This window comes from Takifugu flavidus, chromosome 15 (assembly GCF_003711565.1).
Source record: "Takifugu flavidus isolate HTHZ2018 chromosome 15, ASM371156v2, whole genome shotgun sequence".
In the NCBI taxonomy this organism is placed as follows: domain Eukaryota; kingdom Metazoa; phylum Chordata; class Actinopteri; order Tetraodontiformes; family Tetraodontidae; genus Takifugu; species Takifugu flavidus.
The window spans coordinates 4,551,642-4,573,160 of record NC_079534.1 but is presented as its reverse complement, the minus strand read 5'-3'; the positions used below and the strand labels follow the sequence as shown (position 1 = coordinate 4,573,160).

The 21,519-nt window shown below is 51.0% G+C and overlaps 1 protein-coding gene across 7 annotated transcripts in view; it reads left to right on the top strand.

The window, feature by feature from the left end:
• The window catches only part of LOC130539433 (nuclear receptor coactivator 2-like), a 29,000-nt gene extending 8,292 nt beyond the window's left edge, over positions 1-20,708 (top strand). For 3 of the 7 annotated variants that reach the window (XM_057057760.1, XM_057057762.1, XM_057057761.1), the window contains 19 exons: positions 4,797-4,895; positions 5,607-5,779; positions 8,097-8,194; positions 9,292-9,469; positions 9,824-10,012; positions 10,583-10,684; positions 10,772-10,912; positions 10,998-11,145; positions 12,025-13,246; positions 14,403-14,928; positions 15,021-15,218; positions 15,290-15,398; positions 15,481-15,649; positions 15,775-16,080; positions 16,740-16,817; positions 16,890-17,319; positions 17,663-17,903; positions 17,991-18,099; positions 18,180-18,302. In XM_057057760.1, the coding sequence (XP_056913740.1) occupies positions 4,816-4,895; positions 5,607-5,779; positions 8,097-8,194; positions 9,292-9,469; positions 9,824-10,012; positions 10,583-10,684; positions 10,772-10,912; positions 10,998-11,145; positions 12,025-13,246; positions 14,403-14,928; positions 15,021-15,218; positions 15,290-15,398; positions 15,481-15,649; positions 15,775-16,080; positions 16,740-16,817; positions 16,890-17,319; positions 17,663-17,903; positions 17,991-18,099; positions 18,180-18,287 (4,605 nt within the window). In that variant the 5' untranslated portion in view covers positions 4,797-4,815 and the 3' untranslated portion in view covers positions 18,288-18,302. Of the gene's footprint in view, positions 1-4,796; positions 4,896-5,606; positions 5,780-8,096; positions 8,195-9,291; positions 9,470-9,823; positions 10,013-10,582; positions 10,685-10,771; positions 10,913-10,997; positions 11,146-12,024; positions 13,247-14,402; positions 14,929-15,020; positions 15,219-15,289; positions 15,399-15,480; positions 15,650-15,774; positions 16,081-16,739; positions 16,818-16,889; positions 17,320-17,662; positions 17,904-17,990; positions 18,100-18,179; positions 18,303-18,917 lie in introns of those variants that run through there. The other 4 variants (XM_057057764.1, XM_057057765.1, XM_057057763.1 and 1 more) reach the window with 4 other exon arrangements.
• The last annotated feature ends 811 nt before the right edge of the window (positions 20,709-21,519 follow it).

Below are 21,519 nucleotides of genomic sequence, written 5' to 3'. Positions count from 1 at the left end.
AAGAAAAAGGCCTGAACTCCTTTATCCATGTATATTTCCATATGTTTGGGGACCTCAGCAGCTGGACGTTTGGAAGAGCTTTTGTCTGCCTTTACTCTTCATCGTTACGCTAACGTGTCGTGTTAATGGGTGACTCCAGGAGGACGGGCAGCCGAGCGTGTCCAGTTTGGACGCTCTGGGACTCTCTGTGCTCTCTGTTGTCTCGTCCGTCGTCAGCGCCAATCAACAGTTGGAGTTTGAGGAGACGTTGATGGGAGATCAAGACTTGGCTTCGTTTCTCTGAAGCTGCAGACGGAACCAGATTAATTTAACCTTCAGTGATGCTCATGTGACCGTCAGTATCACCCACAGCTTCTGCTCGTCAAATACTAATTAGTGTGTGTTTGTTGGGGCAGTGGAGGGTGCGATGGGGGGGGGGGGCTGAAGTGGGTCAATGTGTACAGCCTGAATTTTACGCCTGGTCTCTTCACAGCACACAGAAAGAGGTTTGCTTTCCATTCCATCGTACCTGTGTCACCAGTCTGTGGAGACGCTGCCAGATGGTCAGAGAGGGCATTTATTGCCCCCCAGGCTGGAGTGTTTTACAGTTTAGAGTGAAGAAATTCATTCAGGTCCAACTATTATTATCGTTAACATCATCAGGCTGCTTCATCGCCGCATGACTTCACATCATTTCTCTTAAAATACTCATAGCATTGAGCGCACGTGCACGTTTGAGAGGGTGGGAGGGAAAATGAGGGCTGAAGTCAAAGCAGCGCCGCACGGTTGGAAGGTTCCAGAGTCCATGTTTGGATTAAATCAAAGCTCTCGTTCCTCCTGCTTCTCAGGGAGACTTCCTGGGTGTCGGTTTAATACAAGACATTGGACACAAGATCTGCTGTCCAGTTTGTGGTTACCTTGAACCTGAGCTCCTCTCAGCTCCTTCCAGCTCCTCCCAGCTCCTCTTAGCTTCTCCCAGCCCCTCTCAGCTCCTCCCAGCTCCTCCCAGCTCCTCCCAGCTCCTCTCAGCTTCTTCCAGCTCCTCTCAGCTCCTCTCAGCTCCTCCCAGCTCCTCTCAGCTCCTCCCAGCTCCTCTCAGCTCCTTCCAGCCCCTCTCAGCTCCTCCCAGCTCCTCTCAGCTCCTCCCAGCTCCTCTCAGCTCTTCCAGCCCCTCTCAGCTCCTCCCAGCTCCTCTCAGCTCCTCCCAGCTCCTCTCAGCTCCTTCCTTCTCTCACTAGAAACCATCCAACGCACAGACTAAAAGTTATCGGAAGCGACCTGGAACACACAGACCTGTAACTCCAGTTGAAGAAACGCCCGTTGTCCCAGCAACGGTAAGCCTCGGGCCATCAAACCAGCAGCGCGTGGCGCTGAACAGCAGAGACGTCCATAAAGAAGAGTGAGGGATCTGGTGTGGATGCACCAGAGCCGCCATACGAACACACGCGGCGAGTACGTGATGCACGGCCTCGGTGTGGGAGATGCTGCTGGTTTTAATCCCGCCTCAGCAGAGTATTAAATCTCCTTTATGTGTGTGTGCCATGGGAGGGTTTGCTGGCTTAGACAGGAGCTTAGATAGTTGTGTGGGTAGGGTCCCACCTCCCTCAGACCTGTCATGTTTACATCCCCCAACTGCAACATGGGATGTTTGTTTTAGTGGCTGAGTCTGCTCCGTCACCAGTTCCAGCCATGAAATATTTGCTTCCGAGCATGCAGGAAGATCTCTGCGTCAGGTGACCTTCTCAGCGCTCCCGTTGGACGCGTTAAGACCAGGAGATGTCGGGGTATTAGCGCGCGCTCTGTGATGAGGAGGAGCATCCTGGGTGATTGACTGACCGGTTCAAATCCGTCACCCGCCGCTCAATTATCGCGTCGGGGATCTCAACATTAAGATTCAGCCTCAGAACGATAGAAGGGCCCCCAACACTGAACCAGTTGTGCTCATTTAAAGGCTCCGACCTGGACCCCTCCGTTTGAATCCCAACAACCACAGAAGAACTCCAGACCAGAGGTGACCACCTAAGCAAATCCCATAGAATTAATTTCAGCTGATTGAAAAGGTCCCGGATGAAGCAGCCTGTTTCTTTATGTAACATCAAAGCAGACGACGTGCAGAAGAGGAGTCTGGTTTGGTCTCCTGGCTACTGCGCCTCTGATGTGAAGGTGGAATTATCCGGCGGTTTCCCACTGACTATGCAAAAACACATTAGCTCTAATTTAGTGCTTCAATCATCACGTCGCAGCCACTTGTTTTTCTGTAAACATGCTCAAAAGCTAATTTATTCTGCGCGCTAATGGCAGAGGAGGGCTCGCTCGTGCAATAACAACACGTAGCGTGTTTTGCTTCCATGACTACTATCTTTTGTCAGGGCTCTCCGTGTCACATCCCAGTGGTGGATCCGGCTTTCCAGCCACTCTTCTGTACGTCTAAAACATCACGTTAAAGCTTTCCTGGATATAACGTGCTATATACTTGTCGTTGGGCTGCGCTAATGTGTTTCCATTAGCTCCGCTTGTAAGATGACACCTACCTGTTCTCGGTCACCTGCAAGCAACAAGGAAACGCAGATATTCCTTGAAAGGTGAACCAACTGGAAAGACAGTTTATAGTTAAATAAATGGCGTCGGCCTGAATCCAGGACAGCTGCTAACAGGCTGTCTGACTCAAAGTCCGGGGAGATTTTTCATTTCGGTATCAGAGGTTGGTCTGAAGCGTTTTCCTGGTAAATAAACACGTTTCCAAGATCGCCAGACCCAAACTAAGCAGCTCTGGCTGAGAACGGCGCAGCTGTATCGCTGATCTCCAAAGAACCGGAGCAGCGGTTTCTACTGGAGACAGGTCCACTTCAGCACACTCGCGTAGATAAGCTCTAATTCCATAATTGCCAGTTTGACCCTCTGGCCTTGTGTCTTCTCTCAGGCTCAAATTGTTTTTCAGTGGCTTCGCTCGGCAAAGCTCTCAGCTCCTCTATTGCATTAGGACGAGGCTTCTGAGGAGGAGGAGGAGGAGGAGGAGGCTTTTGTCACAAGCTACATTAATGCTAATTCATTATGTGAGTAGAGGACGGTACGCTGTGTTTGTGGTATTGGGTGCGTAAATTATGGTTATGAGGTGGTTGAATCCTTATTTTGCATGAATCACTTAAAACATCTAAAGCAGCTTTTCATGTGTTGTTGATGGGAGGCGATGTTCTCTGCTCTAGTCAACATGCTGCCGCCTCACCTACCCACTAATAACGGCCTGTCAGCGGCGGCGCCATGTTGGGTTTCAAAGTGACTCAAGTTGTGATCACTGTTTCCAAAGCCGGTTCAGGAGCTGGGTCACGACCTTTTTTTAGTTTTATTCCTTCGCTGTGCAGCTAACATGCTGCGCAATAGTCCAAGCCTGTACTCGCTGTTGCGGCGCTTTAAACTAGACTTGACTCGTTGATCTGGTTCATGCGCCGCACGTTTAACTTTACTCTGAAGCTTTACTATTGAAGCCCGATCGCTCACCTCTCCCCATCCTTTTCTGTAGATTAGGACATGCTCATCTCTCTCTTCAGGCCTGGATACCCAGAGCAACAGATGTCTCTCTTTCCTCTGTCTCCTTCTACATCCCCCCATCATCCTGTCTTCTTCTACAATATTTACCCGTCTCACATGCTGTCCTTTACCTCCAGTCTCCAGTTTGCTTCCATGCATCATGTTTCCCTCTAATTTCTTGCTCCTCCCTCCTTCACCCTTCCTTCCTGCCTTCATCTCCTCAATATCGGCCCCACAGACTGACTCTTATGTAACAGTCAGGTGACTTGTTGGCTCATTGAAGATCCTTAAAGGGGCCTGGAAAAAATAAAAACCCAAGTGCGTGCAAACGTGCGAACCCTCCGTCAGCATGACGGTAGTTTAGGGAAGTGAGATGCATAGACGCTTCCAAATCAAGTCGTTTCAAATGTTTTCTGTGGGATAAAGATTCCCAAACAGGCTTGTGGACGCCCTAAATGGGGGTTGTTAGAATGCCACATTGAACAAACACATTGTTGGGCCAACACGACGAGCCTTCGGTGTCTTGGTAGAAGGTTTCGCTGCGTGAGGTGACCATATGTTCCAGCTTTCGCTGCCAATGGCTCCCTCATTTTATGCCGCCCACATATATTTGTTCTGCTTCTTATCCTTTCACAATGCTCATAGTTGTGTGGCTTCATTAACAGTGTTGTTGTTTTATTCAAGGCCAGAAATGTTCATGTGAGTTTGTTATTTCTAACTAATTATTTACACCTACTCTAATCCCACTGGGCCTCCCACATATTGACTGCAGGCACATTACAGTGATGCATTGGTTTCGTGAGTCATGAGCGTGCTCCCAGTTTGATTATGCGCCCTTTAATTAGGCGCTGTGTATCTGCAGCACAGTGGCTCTTGTCTCCTCGCAATGCTGTGCTTAATAATGCTGTCAGGCTAACCGAGTGGATGGAAGGGCACTTTCCAGCGGCAGCAGTGGGGCTCATTTCCATTTCCAGGAAGCACTGCTGAATTTGTGCTGCATAATAAAAAAGGCAGATTGTGATAAATTGAGGATCAGAAGCTCGACGACATAATAACTCAGATGAAGTTATTTCCTGCATTCATTTAGTGGGGACTCATCTGATCGTTATGACAACGTGGAGCCTGTATGTGCTCTGTTGCCATGTGTGACCTGATTAACATGGAAAATATCAATGACTTCTGTAACGAGAATGATTGGGTCCCGTTACGCCTGGAAAATCACATTTGTTGTATGTGTACAGGTAAAGGTGAGGTCAGCTCATTCTTCTTCTCCTCTTTCTTTTTGTCCGCAGGTGCTGATATTTGCTGAAGATGAGTAGTGGGGGGGAGCCCCTGAGAGGGGGGGAGTCCCTGAAGAGGAAGGAGTGTCCAACGGAACTTCTGGGCCCGAGGTGAAAAGCCTCAAACCACATTTGTCTTGTCAAATCTGACTTTAAGAGGCTTGAGATGGAAGCTTGCCTCCACACTGATCCGGCAGCCTAGCGATGCCTGACGTGGCGATTTCTGATTGGCTCTGAGCAGCGAGGACGTTTCATCACAACCAGCACTTCCTGTTTCTTCTAACTTGTGAATGTGGGGCTGGGGGACGGAGCCTCGGTCTCGGCTCAGCAGATAGTGCTATGCTAAATGCTAAACTGTGTTTTAACGGAGGGGATGTGGGGTTGTGGGGGTCTCGGGCCAGTGACAAAAATGCTGCTGCAGCATTTTTCCAGGGGACAGTTTGTATAACGACTCACTGGTCCTTGTGTTTTCACCGTCCCCGAGGGCGTGCAAAGGTTGTGCCAGTGAGGCGACACTGCCCTGAAGTTTAATGAGGACAATGAAGAATGGAGGGAGGATTTTAAGAAGTCAGTTTACTGTTAGAGCCCAGGTACAGCGTCTGTAAAACAACATGAGGAGCGAGTCCATCAGTCCAGCACGTAATCAAGACCGTGGAACTATTCCAGGATATATTCCAGGAAATCACCTGGATACAGATGGAAAATGCAGCTCATATAAAAAAGACCTGTTTTTTTTTTTAAATTTTGTTATTCATTGATCAGGTTTAGTGATTTTCCTTCCCAGCTCTGTGGGTGCTGACGAGGTTTATGCTTCTTTGACAGCCCAAAGAGGAACACTGAAAGGAGGAACCGGGAGCAGGAGAACAAGTACATCGAGGAACTGGCCGAGCTGATATTCGCAAACATCAACGACATGGACGACCTCAACGTCAAACCGGACAAATGTGCCATCCTCAAGGAGACGGTGAAGCAGATCAGGCAGATCAAGGAGCAGGGTGAGGCTCAGTGGGCGGCCTAATCATGATACCAACACCCCCCCCGTCCCCTCCCAGGATATCTGTCTAAACAAGTAACCTATAGATAACCTACACACTGTTACTGCACGGCTGCGTATATATGGGTGTTTATATGGGTATATATTATGGGTATTTATATGTGTATATATGGGTATTTATATGTGTATATATGGGCGATATATCCTGATTAATGCCTGCAGTCTGCAGATGAAGCCACTGTGGGTCTCAACCCCCCCAACCTGCTCCAGCTGCACCAGCATCTCCTGCAGTTTTAAACTGGGATGATTATATCAATATGCTCCCAGTCCAAGTCTGCTAAAAGGACCCGGTGAGCTGCCAGAACTGGTCCCAGGTAGCATCCTTGCAATAGAGCGGTGGATATGTTTGGGAGTTTAAAAAAAAGCAGCATCGTTTGAGTTTATTTGCCAGTTATTAATCGGAGGTTCCGAGTGCTGAACATGCTAATCGTCGGGATAACGAGATGGGAAAACTGGGCAAAGCGGACCGAGAAAGTGTGGATTTTTTAAGTGGAAGATCAGTTCAGAAATGATCTCAGCAGAGCAGGAAGTCGCGACATACATGTTGTTTTTTTCTTTTAGACAATGGCACAATTAGGAATTAGCAGAATGACAGCTGGCATTTTGCTCTTTAATCTGGGAACTGCCACGTGCGTGCTAACGGTAATAATGATGCGAGTGTGATAGTGAAGCAGCCGGAGACAGAGCTGTTGCGTAACTCAGGCCAACGTGATGTAACTCTGGAGGAAAGCAGGTAGATCTCCCCTCGCTTTGCTCTCTCGCTCTCTTTCTTCCTCCTGTTTTTGCCTCCTCCTTCCCCGTTGCTTTGTTTTTCACCTCTCCTCCCTCCACCTGTTAGCTTTTGCCTGTTTACTCTATCGGATCTCTTCCAATCTGGCTGGAAACCATCTGTGACGTTCTATTTCTTTTGAGTCTCTATATCTGCCTGGTTAAGACACAACCAGATAAATGCGCTGTGTCGGCAGCATTATTAAAAGGATTTTACCACTGATATTTGTTACCATTAAGCAACAGAAGAACAGAAGAGATTGAAGATTAAGATTTCACTCGCAGCGACTAACTGGTAGATTTTTTTTTTTTTTTTTTTTTTGCAAAGTGCTGAGAAACGGGGACAATGATGGAATTAACCCCCCAAAAAAGAAGTGGGCCAAATATGGCCCTCGGTCTGGGACAGCAGAAGTGATGAAGGGTTTTCCATCCTTCCGCTGCTGCTCTCCTTCTCTGCTCCATCTTCTCTGTTTCTCCTCCCTTGTCACCAGCTTAGCTTTTCTTTTGGTTCCTGTGGTCAGCCGGTCGGCGTCCGTGCATGAAAACAACAGCTGAATAAGCACAGAGAGACCAACGCTCAGATGATAGCAAGGCGACACAGCTGTTGGGTTCACCTCAGAGATGCACTGTGTCCCAGTAACAACCGTCGGTTTCGATACTATGAAAGATTGAACACTTGTCTGACTGTCTGAAACCAGCAGAGCGGCTTTAACAGAGACAAATGGTCGTAAACGGCTTTATGGGCTGTTTCACTTCAGTTACTTCTGTGGTGTTTGACTTGTGCAAGTATTTAGAAAGGAAATGAGGGATGTTTGCCAGTGCGGCAGGTTACGCTAAGCTTGATGCTAATCGACACATATATCCACATGAGAGTCTCAGCCTCGACTATCTGATTATAACCGCTTTTACCTTCTTTTCTGAAGGTTTTCTAAAGGTCTGCAGCACTGAAATAAAGTGTGCACTTCCTGTAGTGTTGCAACATCCTGACTTAAACGCTCATGCATAGATAGAAACTAATTAGCTTCCCAGCCTAATAAATGTACAAGGAGAAAATTGGGGAGTTTTCTCCCAAACTGATATGAAGTCAGTCACAGTCTCTCCCCAGAGGATGGTTGTGCTGGGCTCGGCGGTGACGGCCTTTAAAGTCTGATGACTCTGTTCAGCTCTTGTCCTACAGCAGGAATGTCAGCTATGTGGTCTAATGGGGCCATGGGAGGCTTAACAGTCCACTGGTACAGGCAGGCAGGAGAGTGGAGACTGGCCTCTAATGTGACTAAAATGGGTGCAATGTAGCGCACATCACAGCGCAGCGATACCTGCTTTCTGTGACATTCCGCTCCGTGGAGCTGGCGGATGCAACACTGGACACCAGAGCTGATTCCCGAGGACGGCTGGCCTGCATCTGAGAGAGTCACACATCCACAACACGTGCGCTTCGATGCCTCTTCTCTCACAATCGCACGTTGATCATTCGGGTCTTCTGCTTCCAGAGAAAGCTCCGGTGGCCGAGGAGGTGCAGAAGGCCGACGTCTCCTCCACAGGACAGGGAGGGATTGATAAAGACTCTCTGGGGCCCATGATGCTGGAGGTATCTCAAACTCAACATGAGCTGGAGGCACAGTGATGACGCTGCAGCTCATTAGCTACGCAAATATTTGATCTCGTGTGCAGCAGCAGACACCATCAGAAAAGCTCTACTGACATAGCTTCAAATTAGAAACACTTTTCAGCTTGGGTGTAATCTTGTGATATATAATCTGCCTGTAAAAGACACCAAGGGAGACTTATTGTGGGATCTCTGGCCGTCAGTGTAGCAGCACGAACATCAAAATGGCTGCAGGAGGATCATCCACATGCAGTGGCCGCCCACAGCTCATTTCCAGCTGGTGGAAGCGTTCTCCTGACTTTAAATGGTCTGGTCCTCCGCTGTGACGCAGTGAGATAAGAGCTTGTGTGGCTAACGGCAGCGCCGCCATCAAGCCTGCGTAATGTGTGTGTGTGTGTGTGTTGAGGTATAACATGGGATCCAATGAGGTATAAATACCTTTTCTTAAAAGCCAGATTAGAAAAGGAGGAGGAGCTTCAACACTCACACACACACACGGACCCACACGCACAGGCTATATATAAGCCCTGTTAGGGCACCGGCTGAGGTGTGAATGGAGCCACTTTTCCTCCAACATCAGGCCGACAGACTAGAGGATGCACACACGTCCAGCAGGACGTTAGTGTCTCTTCATGTACATGATCCTTCAGTCACCTTCGGGATGGAAGCACAGCTCCAACAGTTCTGTAAACAGACCTCAGTTATAGACGTTAACAATGAAAGAACCCCTATTGAGAGAAATGGATGCAGCCGAGGTTCAACCGTGACTCAGTTCATTTCTAATCCACAGCAAAGCAATAAGACCTCTTTTTTTCTGTGTAAAGTAAGTTTAATGAGCTTTGATGTGAAAGTTGAAATGAACTTTAATCACCATCCAACTGTCTTTCCCTCCCATTTCCTCCTCTTCTCCCCCATTTCCTCCTCTTCTCCCCCATTTCCTCCTCTTCTCCCCCATTTCCTCCTCTTCTCCCCCATTTCCTCCTCTTCTCCCCCATTTCCCCCTCTTCTCCCCCATTTCTTCGCTTCTACACCCATTTCTCGGTGCTCTTTACCTTCTGCCTCCTTCCTGTCCCACTCAGGCCCTGGACGGCTTCTTTTTCGTGGTCAACATGGAGGGAAACATCGTGTTTGTCTCGGAAAATGTCAGCCAGTATTTGCGGTACCAGCAGGAGGACCTGATGAACACCAGCGTCTACAGCGTGCTGCACGTTGGAGACCACGCCGAGTTCATCAAGAACCTCCTGCCCAAGAGCCTGGGTAGGACCCACAGGAAGTCCCATCTGGAAACCTTCCCAGTTGACTGCATGACAAATCTGATATTTGTTTTGTATTTTCACGCAATTCTTCATTTTCTAATGGAATTTTGGTCCATAAAGTGGGCTTCGCTGGCAAAACCACTTAGAAAACTAAATCAATTTAAAAACGCACATGACAGACCAATAAACTCCAAACAGAGGTGTGAACATGTTGCCGTCGGTTACGGTTGTTCATGCGTCATTTCTGTCTTGCATTTCCAAACGAGCAACAGAATAAATATGGATTCCCGGTATTTTTCCATCCCAGTCTGATTCCAAGCGGCTGACTTTACTGTCTCTGTCTCCTTGCTGTCAGTCAATCATCGCAGCAGCGACGCGTCCAGCAGAAACAGCCACACCTTCACCTGCCGCATGCTGATCAACCCCTACGCCGACGGCGAAGCTCGGCCGGCCTCCGAGCAGCAGGACGTGACCCGGCAGAAGTACGAGACCATGCAGTGTTTCGCCGTGTCTGAGCCCAAGTCCATCAAAGAAGAGGGGGAAGGTACTGGCTGCTCCGGCTCGTCTCTGTCTTCTCCGTCTCTGTGTTTCCATCCTCTGTTCCAGTCCCTTGTGTCCTGTCCTCCTTTCATCACTTCTTCCGACTTGTCCTCCCAACCACAGTTAGAGACTAATTATTGTGTGGCACTTTGTCATGCTCTCGTCTTATCTCATCACACAGATGCACACTAGGGACAAAGAATCAGTCTGGAAATCTAAATTTAGATGTCTGACAACTGAATTTTGTGCCAGTGTCTCCCAGGACGGGAGGAGGACGCGCGCTGGACAGACGGCGGGGTTGGGGTTTAGACTTGGGTGGAAACTTTTGACATCGTTGTTGGGGGGGGGGTCCTGCTGAGATGGATGGCAGTCGCTTTCATCTAATGAATGGTTGAGTTTCGGTCAAGGTTTTGGAGGGATGACTTTGTGAAACGTGCGCGTTCATTGGCTCATTTTAATGTTGATGTTTGAGGACAATGTAAGCAGAGGAAATCGGCCTTTATGTGACCCATCGGGCGACTCAGGTCTGCCTCCACATACATCACCTGACAGTCCCGCGTCTTCAAATGTGCAGATTTCCAGTCGTGTCTCATCTGTGTGGCCAGAAGAGTCCCCGTCAAAGAGAGACCTGTGATTCCCACGTATGAGAGCTTCACTACGAGACAGGACCTTCAAGGTAGGACAGAGTCAGGTGCCTGTTGTTCCTGGAGCTGATGCTGTTCCTCTGAAACCAGGGGTGACACCAGCTTTTCTGTACATCCAGGCAAAATAACATCTCTGGACACCAGTTTGCTCCGTGCGTCCATGAAACCAGGCTGGGAGGACCTGGTCCGGAGGTGCATTCAGAGGTTTCACCTGCAGAACGATGGCGAGATGTCCTTTGCTAAGAAACACCACCAGGATGGTTAGCCAGTGAACTCTTCACAGGTCTGCCTCATTTATCGTGTGCAGGTTATTGCTCATTTCTGCCTCTTTCCCCCTCTGCTCAGTGATGAGGAACGGTCACGCCCTCAGCCCTCTGTACAGATTCTCCCTGGCCGACGGCACCATCATCTCAGCCCACACTAAGAGCAAACTGGTCCGGTCTCCAGCCACTAATGAAGCGCAGCTCTACATGTCCCTGCACATCCTGCAAAGGTGTCGCCACTTGTTTTCTGTCTTTCTCCACAATCAGCAGCTAATCAGGCTCGAACCCAAATAAACGGCGTGTGTAAAGATAAAAGTAGCAGACGCCAGACAGCATCTTTATCAACCTGCCAGTGGAAGCGCCGGGCTCGCAGCCATCTTCACCCTTTTGTCCAGTGGAGCATTTTTATTCCGTACATATTTGGTGCTTTTCACCATTTATTAATGTGCAAAAGTAACAAACTATTTTCAAGACATTTAGTGATGTTCTGAAGAACTTGACATTATGTTTTGAACGTTTATAGATTGTTGGATAAAAGCTGTAACTGTGAACGTCTGTCCACTGATGCCTCCGTTTGTGTTTTCATCTCAAAGAAGAGACACAGATTAAGAATAAAGAGCCCGTTATATAAAAGCAGCAGCCGCATGTTCAGACCGCCACTGACACAAGCCCTTCCAGTCAGTCGGTCCGTCCGTCACTCCCACCAGCCGTGAGCTCTTGGTTTGACCATTCACAGTCGGGCCTGAACACAATGTCGGGACTGTTGGCCCGAGCGTTTGTGGCTCTGTGGCAAGAACTTAGCCTTTTTACTTCCACACATAGAAAATTATTGCCCCAGCATTCGGCATAATTGGAGCTTTGTGTGGGACGTCCATGTTTAAACGCTCTGTTACAGCCTCCGGCTTTGGGACAGCCTTGTTTTCCCAGTTGTGAACATTGTTTCACAGCCTCTTTGTACTGTGGCAGAACTGATGGAAGCCTTTTGTAACCGATCCTCGATGTCTCCTGTTGCTCGCCTGAACTTGGCTGTATCGTTTTTTAAAACGATCGTACCAACCAATCAGCAAACGCGCCACAGTCCTCATCAACGCCGCCTTTGTCTCTTTCAGGGAGAACACGGCCGGCATGACTACAGAACAGGGAATGCCCAAATCAGTGACCCCCAGCAGTGCCAGCGGGCCCTCCCCCTCCCCCGACCCCATGGGCAACACGCACCACTCCACCCCTGTTTCCAGTGCACACGGGCGTTCTTTCAGCGCCACCCCCGGCCCGGCGTCCACGGTAAACAGCCACACACTCAAGATGGGGAGCCCATCAGCTCACAGGAGCCCCAGTGTCCCATCGGGGGCCCAGGGGGCCATGTTGTCTCCATGTCATCGGCAGAGCCCCACCGTGGCTGCCAGTAGCTGTAGTAGTCCTCACCTCCCGTCGCATCCCTCCGGGGCTTTTTCTCCGACAGCCGGGACCCAATCTCCAGGATCTGTGTGCAGCAGTACGGGCAACACGCAGCCCTTCAACTCCCTCAGTGCACTTCAAGCACTCAGCCAGGGCCACCGACTTCCCCAGGGACTCAACGAGGGCCAGCGTTCAGAGTCACCGGACACAAAGTCTGTTGGCCTTCAGAGTCCCCTTCACAGCAGCAGCACTGGGAACCAGGGAGCCAAGAGCACGCCCAGCCCGGAGGAGGACCTGTTTGGAACTTTCGATGACCAGCAAGACTTGCTGTCATCACAGAACCAGGAGGGTAAACAGGAGGAGGCGGGGGACGAGGACCCCGACGGGTTCGGAGGTGATGAAAGCTTAGAGGAACTCGGAGACGCCCCAAGTCACCTTCTAAATGCAAAAGGTCACACCAAACTGCTACAGCTTCTTACCACCAAGGTAGAAACCTCCGATCCCTGCTCTCCGTCTCGGCCTCTGGGGGACGACCAGGACCTCAAGGAGCAGTTGGGTGAGATTGCCGGTGTCGACGGGGCTGGACACAACAACAATCCCACTTCACTAAAGGAGAAACACAAGATTCTCCACAGATTACTGCAGACCAGCACCTCACCTGTGGAATTAGCAAAGTTAACTGCAGAGGCCACAGGTAAAGACCCCATTGGTCCAGAGTCCGCTTCAGGGGACAACATAGCCGCCCTCAGTGAACTTTGCACCAAGCAGGAGCCAGGAAGCCCCAAAAAGAAGGACAATGCCTTGCTCCGCTATCTGCTGGACAGGGATGACAACGGCATCCTGGACAAGGCCATCAAGATGGAGTCACCCGACGGACCAAAGCTGGTGAACATCAAGATGGAGAAACAGGACGCTGGTTTCAACATGGCCGAGCAGGTGAGTGTGACAGGATTAATCCATCTGTGCGTTAGCTCCGGGTCCTGGCTGACATCATTAACGTACGTTAGATAATATTCAGTTTCTGGGGCGGGTGGAGCCCAAAACTGACATCAGCCCCTAAAAGTAGGTTATGTCAGAACCTCCCGGTAGCAGGAGCTGGATAAGATCCACAGTGGGGTCACTGAAATAGTCTCCAGTCGCGGCTGGATTAGGTTCAGATTAGGAAACGGTTCTGATTGGCCGAGCCAAAGCGCTCCTTCGACGTTGCCTCGCAGCGTTTTTTTAGTTTTGGGGTTCGGGCGATGTTGGCTGGCGCCTCGTGCCGACGCCTGGTCGTGACATCATATGGCTGCGCACGCTCTCACCCCCGCCAGCAGGAGGCGTGCCGTCAGTGTCAGGAGTTATTCTGAACTCATCAGCTCGGCAGAGGAGGGCTAATTAAACACGTGTGTGTGAACCAGTGGAGTACAATTACAATTAGGCGATGAATTAACCTCCAGCGTGCGTTTTGGGGGCTGCTGTTCTGCACAGAACGTTCGGATCAACGCCGTTTTGGAACGTCTCTCCACACGGTTGATTAACATTCAGAGGAAGCTGAAGACGAGAAAAAAGCACGTCCTCGCATCCTCCACCCACCTAAAACCTCCCTCCCAGCATCGAGCTCGCCATATTCGCACAAAACGGCCAAACGGCAGCAGCCAGGAACTAAAATAGCTGCCGGCTTTGATGCGTTTGGTGTTTATGCAGACTAACGATGCTGCAGACGGTCGATGGCGCTCTCAATATTTCCTCACCTGTTCAGCACAAACCAGGCCGTCGGCAGTCTGCTGGGCCTGAACCTTCGCCACCCCCCCCCCCCCCTCCCCCTCCTGGATTTATGCCCTTGATGTTGCTGGGCTCGCTGAGCCTGTGTGGCAACACAAACTCCACACGGCTGTAACTTTACATCACACATGACCTCATTAGTGCCGGCAGTTTATTTTTAGCTCCTCCTCTATTCATCAGCCAAACGGCCACAGGACAGCGTTCCTGTCGTCCCTCGCTCTGTGTATCCTACATCTTACCCTATTTAACGCGGCGCCGTTTCGTCCCCTGATAAAGTTGCAATTGTGCGATAATTTGAACGTCCTAAAGGTTGAAATGGTGTTTTCAGACCTCTGAGCTTGAGGACCTGCTGGAGGATCTGCAGAGCGGCGCGCAGCAGCAGCAGTTCGGGGGTCCGCCTCCAGTCAGAAGACCGGCCCCCTCTTCATCGGCCTCCTCGGGACCTCCCGCTGGCTCCTCCGCAGACAAACCAGCCCTCGTCGGCAACATCCTGCAGATCACCGGCGGCGGCGGCGGCGGCAGCCCGCCGAACCAGCTCAGAGGCTTCCCCCCCATCAGTCCTGCCAGTACGGAGAGCTCTGCTGCCAGCGTGTCTCAGGCCGCCTACGCCGCCCACAGTAACGGTGTCCCACCTCTCTTGCACGCCGCAGGCTTTAACGGCGCCAGAGCCGTCCAGCGTGCTCCCACACTCAGGAGCTCCGCTCTGGACGGTGGGATGGGCTCCGTTCCCAACGCCGGCCGGCCCTTCATGCCTCAGCACAGGAACACTGCCCCCTACTCTTTACTGCAGCAGCAGCAAGGCATGATGGGAGCCCACGCCGGCATGTCCGGCCATGCTGCCATGTCTAACGCAGGTCAGGAAAGACCAGAACTGTTCCTAAGTCCAGGAACCACCCAGCCTAGGGCTGATTCCTCACATCTGACCGCTCCTTTCTCCTGTCATCAGACATGCTGAGCAACGGCTCCATGCGGGGCTCCATGCAGCAGGGCTGGGGGCCCCAGGGCCACATAGGAGCCAGTGGAGGAGCGCTGATGGGCCAGGGGATGGGTCCTGGTCGCATGCTGCCCAGCATGAACGCTGCTCTGGCCACCAGAGGCCTGCCGGGCTCCAGAGGACTGGTCAACATGCAGATGATGGGCAGCGGTGAGGAGCAACCGGTGTCAACGGTGGCGCCGCTCCTGACGCCTAACGCTCTCTTTTCTGCTCCGCTTCAGAGATGGAGATGGCAAACACCGCCTACCCTCAGCCACACGGGCCCCCCAACCAGACCGCGCCGTGGCCGGACCAAATGCTGAGCATGGATCACTATGGAAACCAAAGCAGGTCAGGCCCCTGTTTGAGAAGCAGGCGTGTGGGAGCAGACTCTGGGGTTCAGATGTGGCGGTAACGCTCCGCTCTGTTCTAGGCCGCCATACAGCGTCCCCCAGGCCGACGGGATGGGGTGCTGCGGCGCGGGGCCCGAGAGCCAGCCGGACGAGGGAGCCCTGCTCAGCCAGCTATGCTCTGTGTTGAAGGATTACGAAGGTCTGGAGGAGATCGACAAGATGCTGGGAATCCCGACCCTGGCTGGCCAGGTGAGGCTCTGCAGATGCGTGAAGAAAGGATGGCGCTTGATCAGATTATACATGTGAAGGCAGCTCAGGACCGTTTGAAGGCAAAGACTTGAGAGGTTCTATTTAAATGGCTCTTGTGCCTACAGGCTCCTCTGTCTGACCAGGACCAGTACCTGGGCTCTCCGGATCCACCCATGAAGCCTCTCATGTACAGCCAACATTACGGCGGACAGCCCGGGTACGGCGGCGTCCCCTCCGACGGCGGCTTCCAAACCGCCTCCATGAGCTCCCACATGGGTCTGCAGAGGATGCCGCACGCTGGATACCCCCCGATGATGAGGATGCCTGGGCCCAGAGCTGTTGGGATGAGACCGGGGGGGTCGAATCCAGCGGTGCCACCTCAGCCCAACAACCTGAGGCTCCAGCTCCAGCACCGACTCCAGGCCCAGCTGGTGGGTGCTCATTTAAGTTAATTAATGACTTATTATGGTCAAACTGGTGATCAGCCATTGGCCCCAGCTGGTCGTAGTGGGATGTTCCTGCGGAGGGGGTTCGTGGCTCTCTCCATGACGGGGGGGTCTTTGCTGTACGAGTGCACATTTATAAATACGCAAGTGTTTTTCCAGCCAAGGACGGCGAGACAGTCCCGCCGTCATTAACAGCCAGATGGGATTAGCATGAATTAGCCGCAGCCTTTAGCAGAGTTCAGCCAGTTCCAGCCACAGCAGCCAGAAAGAAACCAGCGTGTTTCTGGCTGCATCAGCAACTCTGCTGCCGCTGAGACGTGTAACAAAGAACGACAGAACACACACGCGCACACACACACGCACGCACACACACACCCAAAGACTCCACATGGCTTGTCGTTGTCTCTCCTAAACGGCTGTGTGATGCCAGAGTTGTCTGCTTTCAAGCGTTTCCCTCTTTAGATCGCGTCACAATTCACTGCTTTCATCTTTGAACAAAGGTGTTGTTGAAGTTTATGTGGCAGCTTTGATCCCTGCCAGCTCTGCACCGCCACCTGCTGGACAGAATGTGTGGCACACAGTGGATATCGGTCTTAATTTGAGGCTTTTGGTGATAATATTGTCTCTGCTGTCTGTACGTGCAGAACCGTCAGCCGGTGGGGAACCCGATGGGAGGCCTGTCCAACATGAATCTACCTCTAAGGTCTAATGTACCAAACCAGGTGGGTTCAGAGGTCCCAGTTCATTTTGTGTCCGCCCTGGCGGACCATCGCTGACCTCACGCGTCCTCACAGGGAGCCCTCAACGCCCAGATGGCTCAGCGCCAGCGTGAGTACCTCAACAACCACCTTCGCCAGCGCCAGCAGCAGCAGCAGCAGCAGCAGCACGTGCACCAGCAGCGTGCCATGATGATGCGGACTCCGGGCATCAACGTGCCGCCAAACATGCCCAGCGGGGGCGCCGCCCCGACGCCGGCGCCCATGGGCGGCACGAACCCGCGCCTGCCTCAAGCCGGCTCGCAGCAGTTCTCTTACTCGGCCTCCAGCTACGGTACCGGCCTGCCTTCACCTCCTCCTCATCCCGGCTCCTCCAGCCCCTTCTCCTCCCCTCTCTCCCCCAACCATCTGCTGGCTAGCCAGGGCATGATGGGAAATGTAGGCGGGCAGTATGGTGGGGTAATGAGTCCGCCATTACAACACAGTGCCTTCCAGTTCGGCAGCTCAGGTATATGTGGAGAACTCTTCAGCGCCCTGGCAGTAGTGTGTGTGTGTGTGTGTGTGTGTGTGTGTGTGTGTGTGTGTGTGTGTGTGGTGTGTGTGTGTGTGTGTGCGCGTGTGTGTGTGTGTTTTAATTGATTGATGGTAGAAATGCTCTCTGGCTCTAACTACTGGTGCACCTCGCAGTGATTTGCATCCTATAATAACCCAATCAGAGCACCTTCCAGGGGGGTCGGGGGCAGAATTCTTGAGACGGAGGCACCAAGTTGCCCCCTTGAACAAGAACGGGTTTGGATTTGAGATGTGAGCGTCTGCCGTTCCTTTTGGTAACCAAAGCAAATCTCCTGCAGCTCTGAGCCAGCAGCAGCAGCAGCAGCACCAGGACCCGGTCTCAGGGTTCCCCTGCGGAGCCGCGACCCCTCAGAGCCCCCTGCTGTCCCCCAGGATGGGGCAGGGTCAAAGCCCAATGCTGCAGCCGAACCAGGTCCAGACGCAGCCTCAGGCCCCCAACCAGGGAGGACCACCTGGGTACCAGGCCAGCACGGACCTCAACGGATGGCCCCAGGCCGGCGGCATTTCCGCCAGTAACAAGTGAGCGGACGTAGATCGGCCGTGATATTTGACCCAAAAACCTGCTGGTTCGGACCGAGCGTGCTGACTGGCTTTGCTTTTTCCCAGTGTTTATCCCCAACACACCCAGTCACAATATCCCACGCAGCCCAGTGTGGGAATGTACAGCAGCAACAACAGCCTGAGCCTGGGCGTGATGGCCGGCAGCGCCGAGCAGGTGAGCGCCGCCGCTCATATCCAGGGGCAAAGACCGGGGAATGGATCAATAAACCAGCTGTGTTCTGCTGATCGCTGCAGGTGAGCGACGGCAGCCTGATCCTGGAGCAGCTGGCAGAAATTGATATGTTGACGCAGGAGGGTGATGCAGGTTCTGTAAGTCCCACATTCTCATCTTTGTACACATAAACCCCAGAGCGCCACACAAGAACGAGGTTAGCGTGAACTAGCTTAGCGTGAACCAGGTTAATGTGAACCAGGTTAGCATTAGCCAGGCTAGTGTGAACCAGGTTAGTGTGAACCAGGTTAGTGTGAACCAGGTTAGCTTTAGCCAGGTTAGCGTTAGCCAGGTTAGCAGGCAGCAATAACAGTCCAGCTAAAACTGAGACCTGGGCCTGAGTTTGAACTAACAAGTCTCAGAAAAACCCTCGAACGGTGGAGGTGGATCTCTGTTAAACATGTATCACGATTATTATGATGATTGTTATTGTGTTCGTATAGAATCCTATAGAATTAACTGTAAGTATCAGTTTACTTAGAGGCTCCTATTGGGTTGAATTTGGATTTCTGTTTTTATTTACTGCCACATAAAATATCGAGGTGGTCGTGACATCAGGACACTTTTCATCTTGTAGGAAATTAAAATGTTGGAGGGAATTTCCAGATCCAATCAGAAATAACTGGTTCCGACAATAAATAATCACAATCCTTAAACGTCGCCATCCACCTCCTGTGAAGACTCCATGAGTCTGGATTCCAGCCTTTGTGGACTGGATCTCCGCTGCCGCTGAACCGGGCCTCATTTTCTGTCCTTTATAGAATTTCTGCTGACCTCAGCACCGACGCCGAAGCACAGAAGCAGCTCAGGAGGATGACCAGCACCAGCCGGTGCACAGGCACCAGACAGAGCCAGGCTGGACTCATCTCATCACACTAATCCCATAATTTCAGATTCTTCAGTCAATCTGCCGTCTGAAGAAATGCACAACATGAAGGTCCAACCAGAGGAGCGGTACCAGGGGAGCGGTACCGAGAGCCTGGGCCCCGGCGCCAGTAGAACCCTTCACACTGATGCCTCTACTACACATTTACTGCACAGCCAGTCGCGACACTGTTCATCTCTTCTGTGAAGCATTTTACTGTATAAAAATAACGTTTATTGATTTTTGTAATCAGCAAAAAAATCCTGGAAGTGTTTAAATCAACTGTAGAGTTTATATGAAGTATAATTTAATAATTTATTGGTCCGCAATAGAGAGTTTATAAAAATGAACTAAAATCAAACAGAAAAAAAACCACCTTTTTTTTGTTGTTGTTGTTGTTGTTGTTGTTACAATCACGTTTCTCCAAAGATTTATTTTGAAGGTTCTTTGGGGTTTCTGCCTAGAAAAAGAAGAGCAGCTCGGGATGCTAAATGCTAACAATGCTAACTGTGAAGAGCTGACGTCAGCAGTCCGACGCTGGACGAGTGGGCAGATTTAACCTGATTACGGTTCTTTTCAGAGCCCGACTGAAAAGGTTCATTTCAAACCAACCAACAAACAAACAAACGTTTTAGCTCTTCTCCAGTTCTGAAGGCGGATCAGAGGTTCTGGATGGACAGAATCAGCAAAGCGGGACGTTTGAAAACGTTCCCTCTGCTGCTGCGTCTGTCAGCGAGCTTTAACTCGGACGTTCTGGAAGCTGTGGAGGTTCTAGCTGCCCGCTCCCGTTTGTGTCCGGTTCTGAGGCTCCAGCAGCAGCTTCAGAACCGGGTCGGCCGGGTTCACCTGAGGCTGCTGCTCTGCTGACGTCCACCACATCGGTCTGCTCGTCTCCAGATGTTGGGAAGCGTTCTGATCCGCTGGAGCCCCGACCCTGCTGACGGACCGGTTCCGACCGGTTTGAACGTGAGCGTTGCGTCACGCTGTGATTCACCTGTGGACCATCGGGGAACCTACAGCCGAGCGCCGTCACAGGCGACGCTGAACGTTCTGCTGTTCTGTTGCTAAAAGGGGCATTAAGGCATTTTTGACCTTTGTTGACCTTTGGGGCAGCGCTGTGATGACATCACTAACTGTACTTGAGCTGGTGCCCCCCCCCCCCCGGGGGGGGCATCAGGTGGGGCATCAGGACATATGATGATATGATTCGCTGACAATGTTTGAACCTTTTTAGAGCTTTTAGAACGGACTTTTTAAAGATTTCCTTATGTTGGGTTGTTGACGCCACCAGTGACGCGAGTGGAAAAGCAAAGTTTCTTGTGATTGTTTAGTTTCTTTCAACAATCCACATCTTTTATTTACGGCTTTAATTTTCTAGAAACTTGACAGTTTTACTATTTGAACTGGCCAAAGTCACTAAACCTGGTTGTTGAATATGTGCATTTGTTTTTGTTGTCCTGTAAAATCTACTTATTGCCCCTTTTGGATGACGCACACACACACACACACACACACACACACAGAGACACACACACACACACACACACAGAGTGCAGTACAGTTTATTCAGTGTGTATTTATGCAAAAATCCAGACTTTCACACTTTATGCAAGCTGTCCATCTTGCTTTTGCCAATGCTGCTTGTTAATTTATGATTCACTGTAAATAAATTATTTTTATTGGGCCACACTGACTCCGCCCCTTTTATCTTGAACCCAAGGCCAAAGGTCAAAGCTTTCATGACGCGTGAGGCCTTTTTGAGACCGGTGCAGTACTCGCTGTGGACACCAGGGGGCGACAGGAGAAAAGAAGTGCAGCTCATGCTGATTTTGATTGAAACCATTGAAATGGTTGGTGATCAAAAACATCTTTAATCGCGCTGAAGGTCTGATTTTAAAACGTTTCTGTATCTTTACCTGCTCCGTTCAAATGTGGTCGAAGTAGCCTGCACGTCACTCGCAACCTTTACGTCCTCTCCACTGAACAATTCAGGGGTGGAATTTCTTTCCAGGGCTCCCGGTGACCTTTATGTGGCCCCGCACATTTAACACGCAGGTAAAATATTCTGAAATACTGTCAGATCAACCATTGTGTCATAAAAACGTTATTATCAAAGTGTGGAGACACGCAGATAAAGGTTACAACATGCAGGCGATTGCGCAACGTCACGAACTTGAAAAAAGGTCACAGATTCTGTGTAATTCCTAATATAGTATTGGATGCACGAGCCCAACATTTGCTGCTTATAGATGTGAACAAACACGGGAAACACAAAAGTTTCCAAAGGTTTTGGCTGACATTTGTGTGTGTTCAGCGTGCGTGTTCACGCACGGAATTCCTCTCATAATGTTATCGTTGTGTGTCGCGGGAGCAAACGTTTCCTCCCGTTGCAACACTCTTTTTAGACTTGACATTAGATTTATGAATCGTTGCTGGACGCGCGCACGGGTCTCCTGCACGTGCGCGCCCATTGGGGGGCTGACCTGTCCATCAAGACC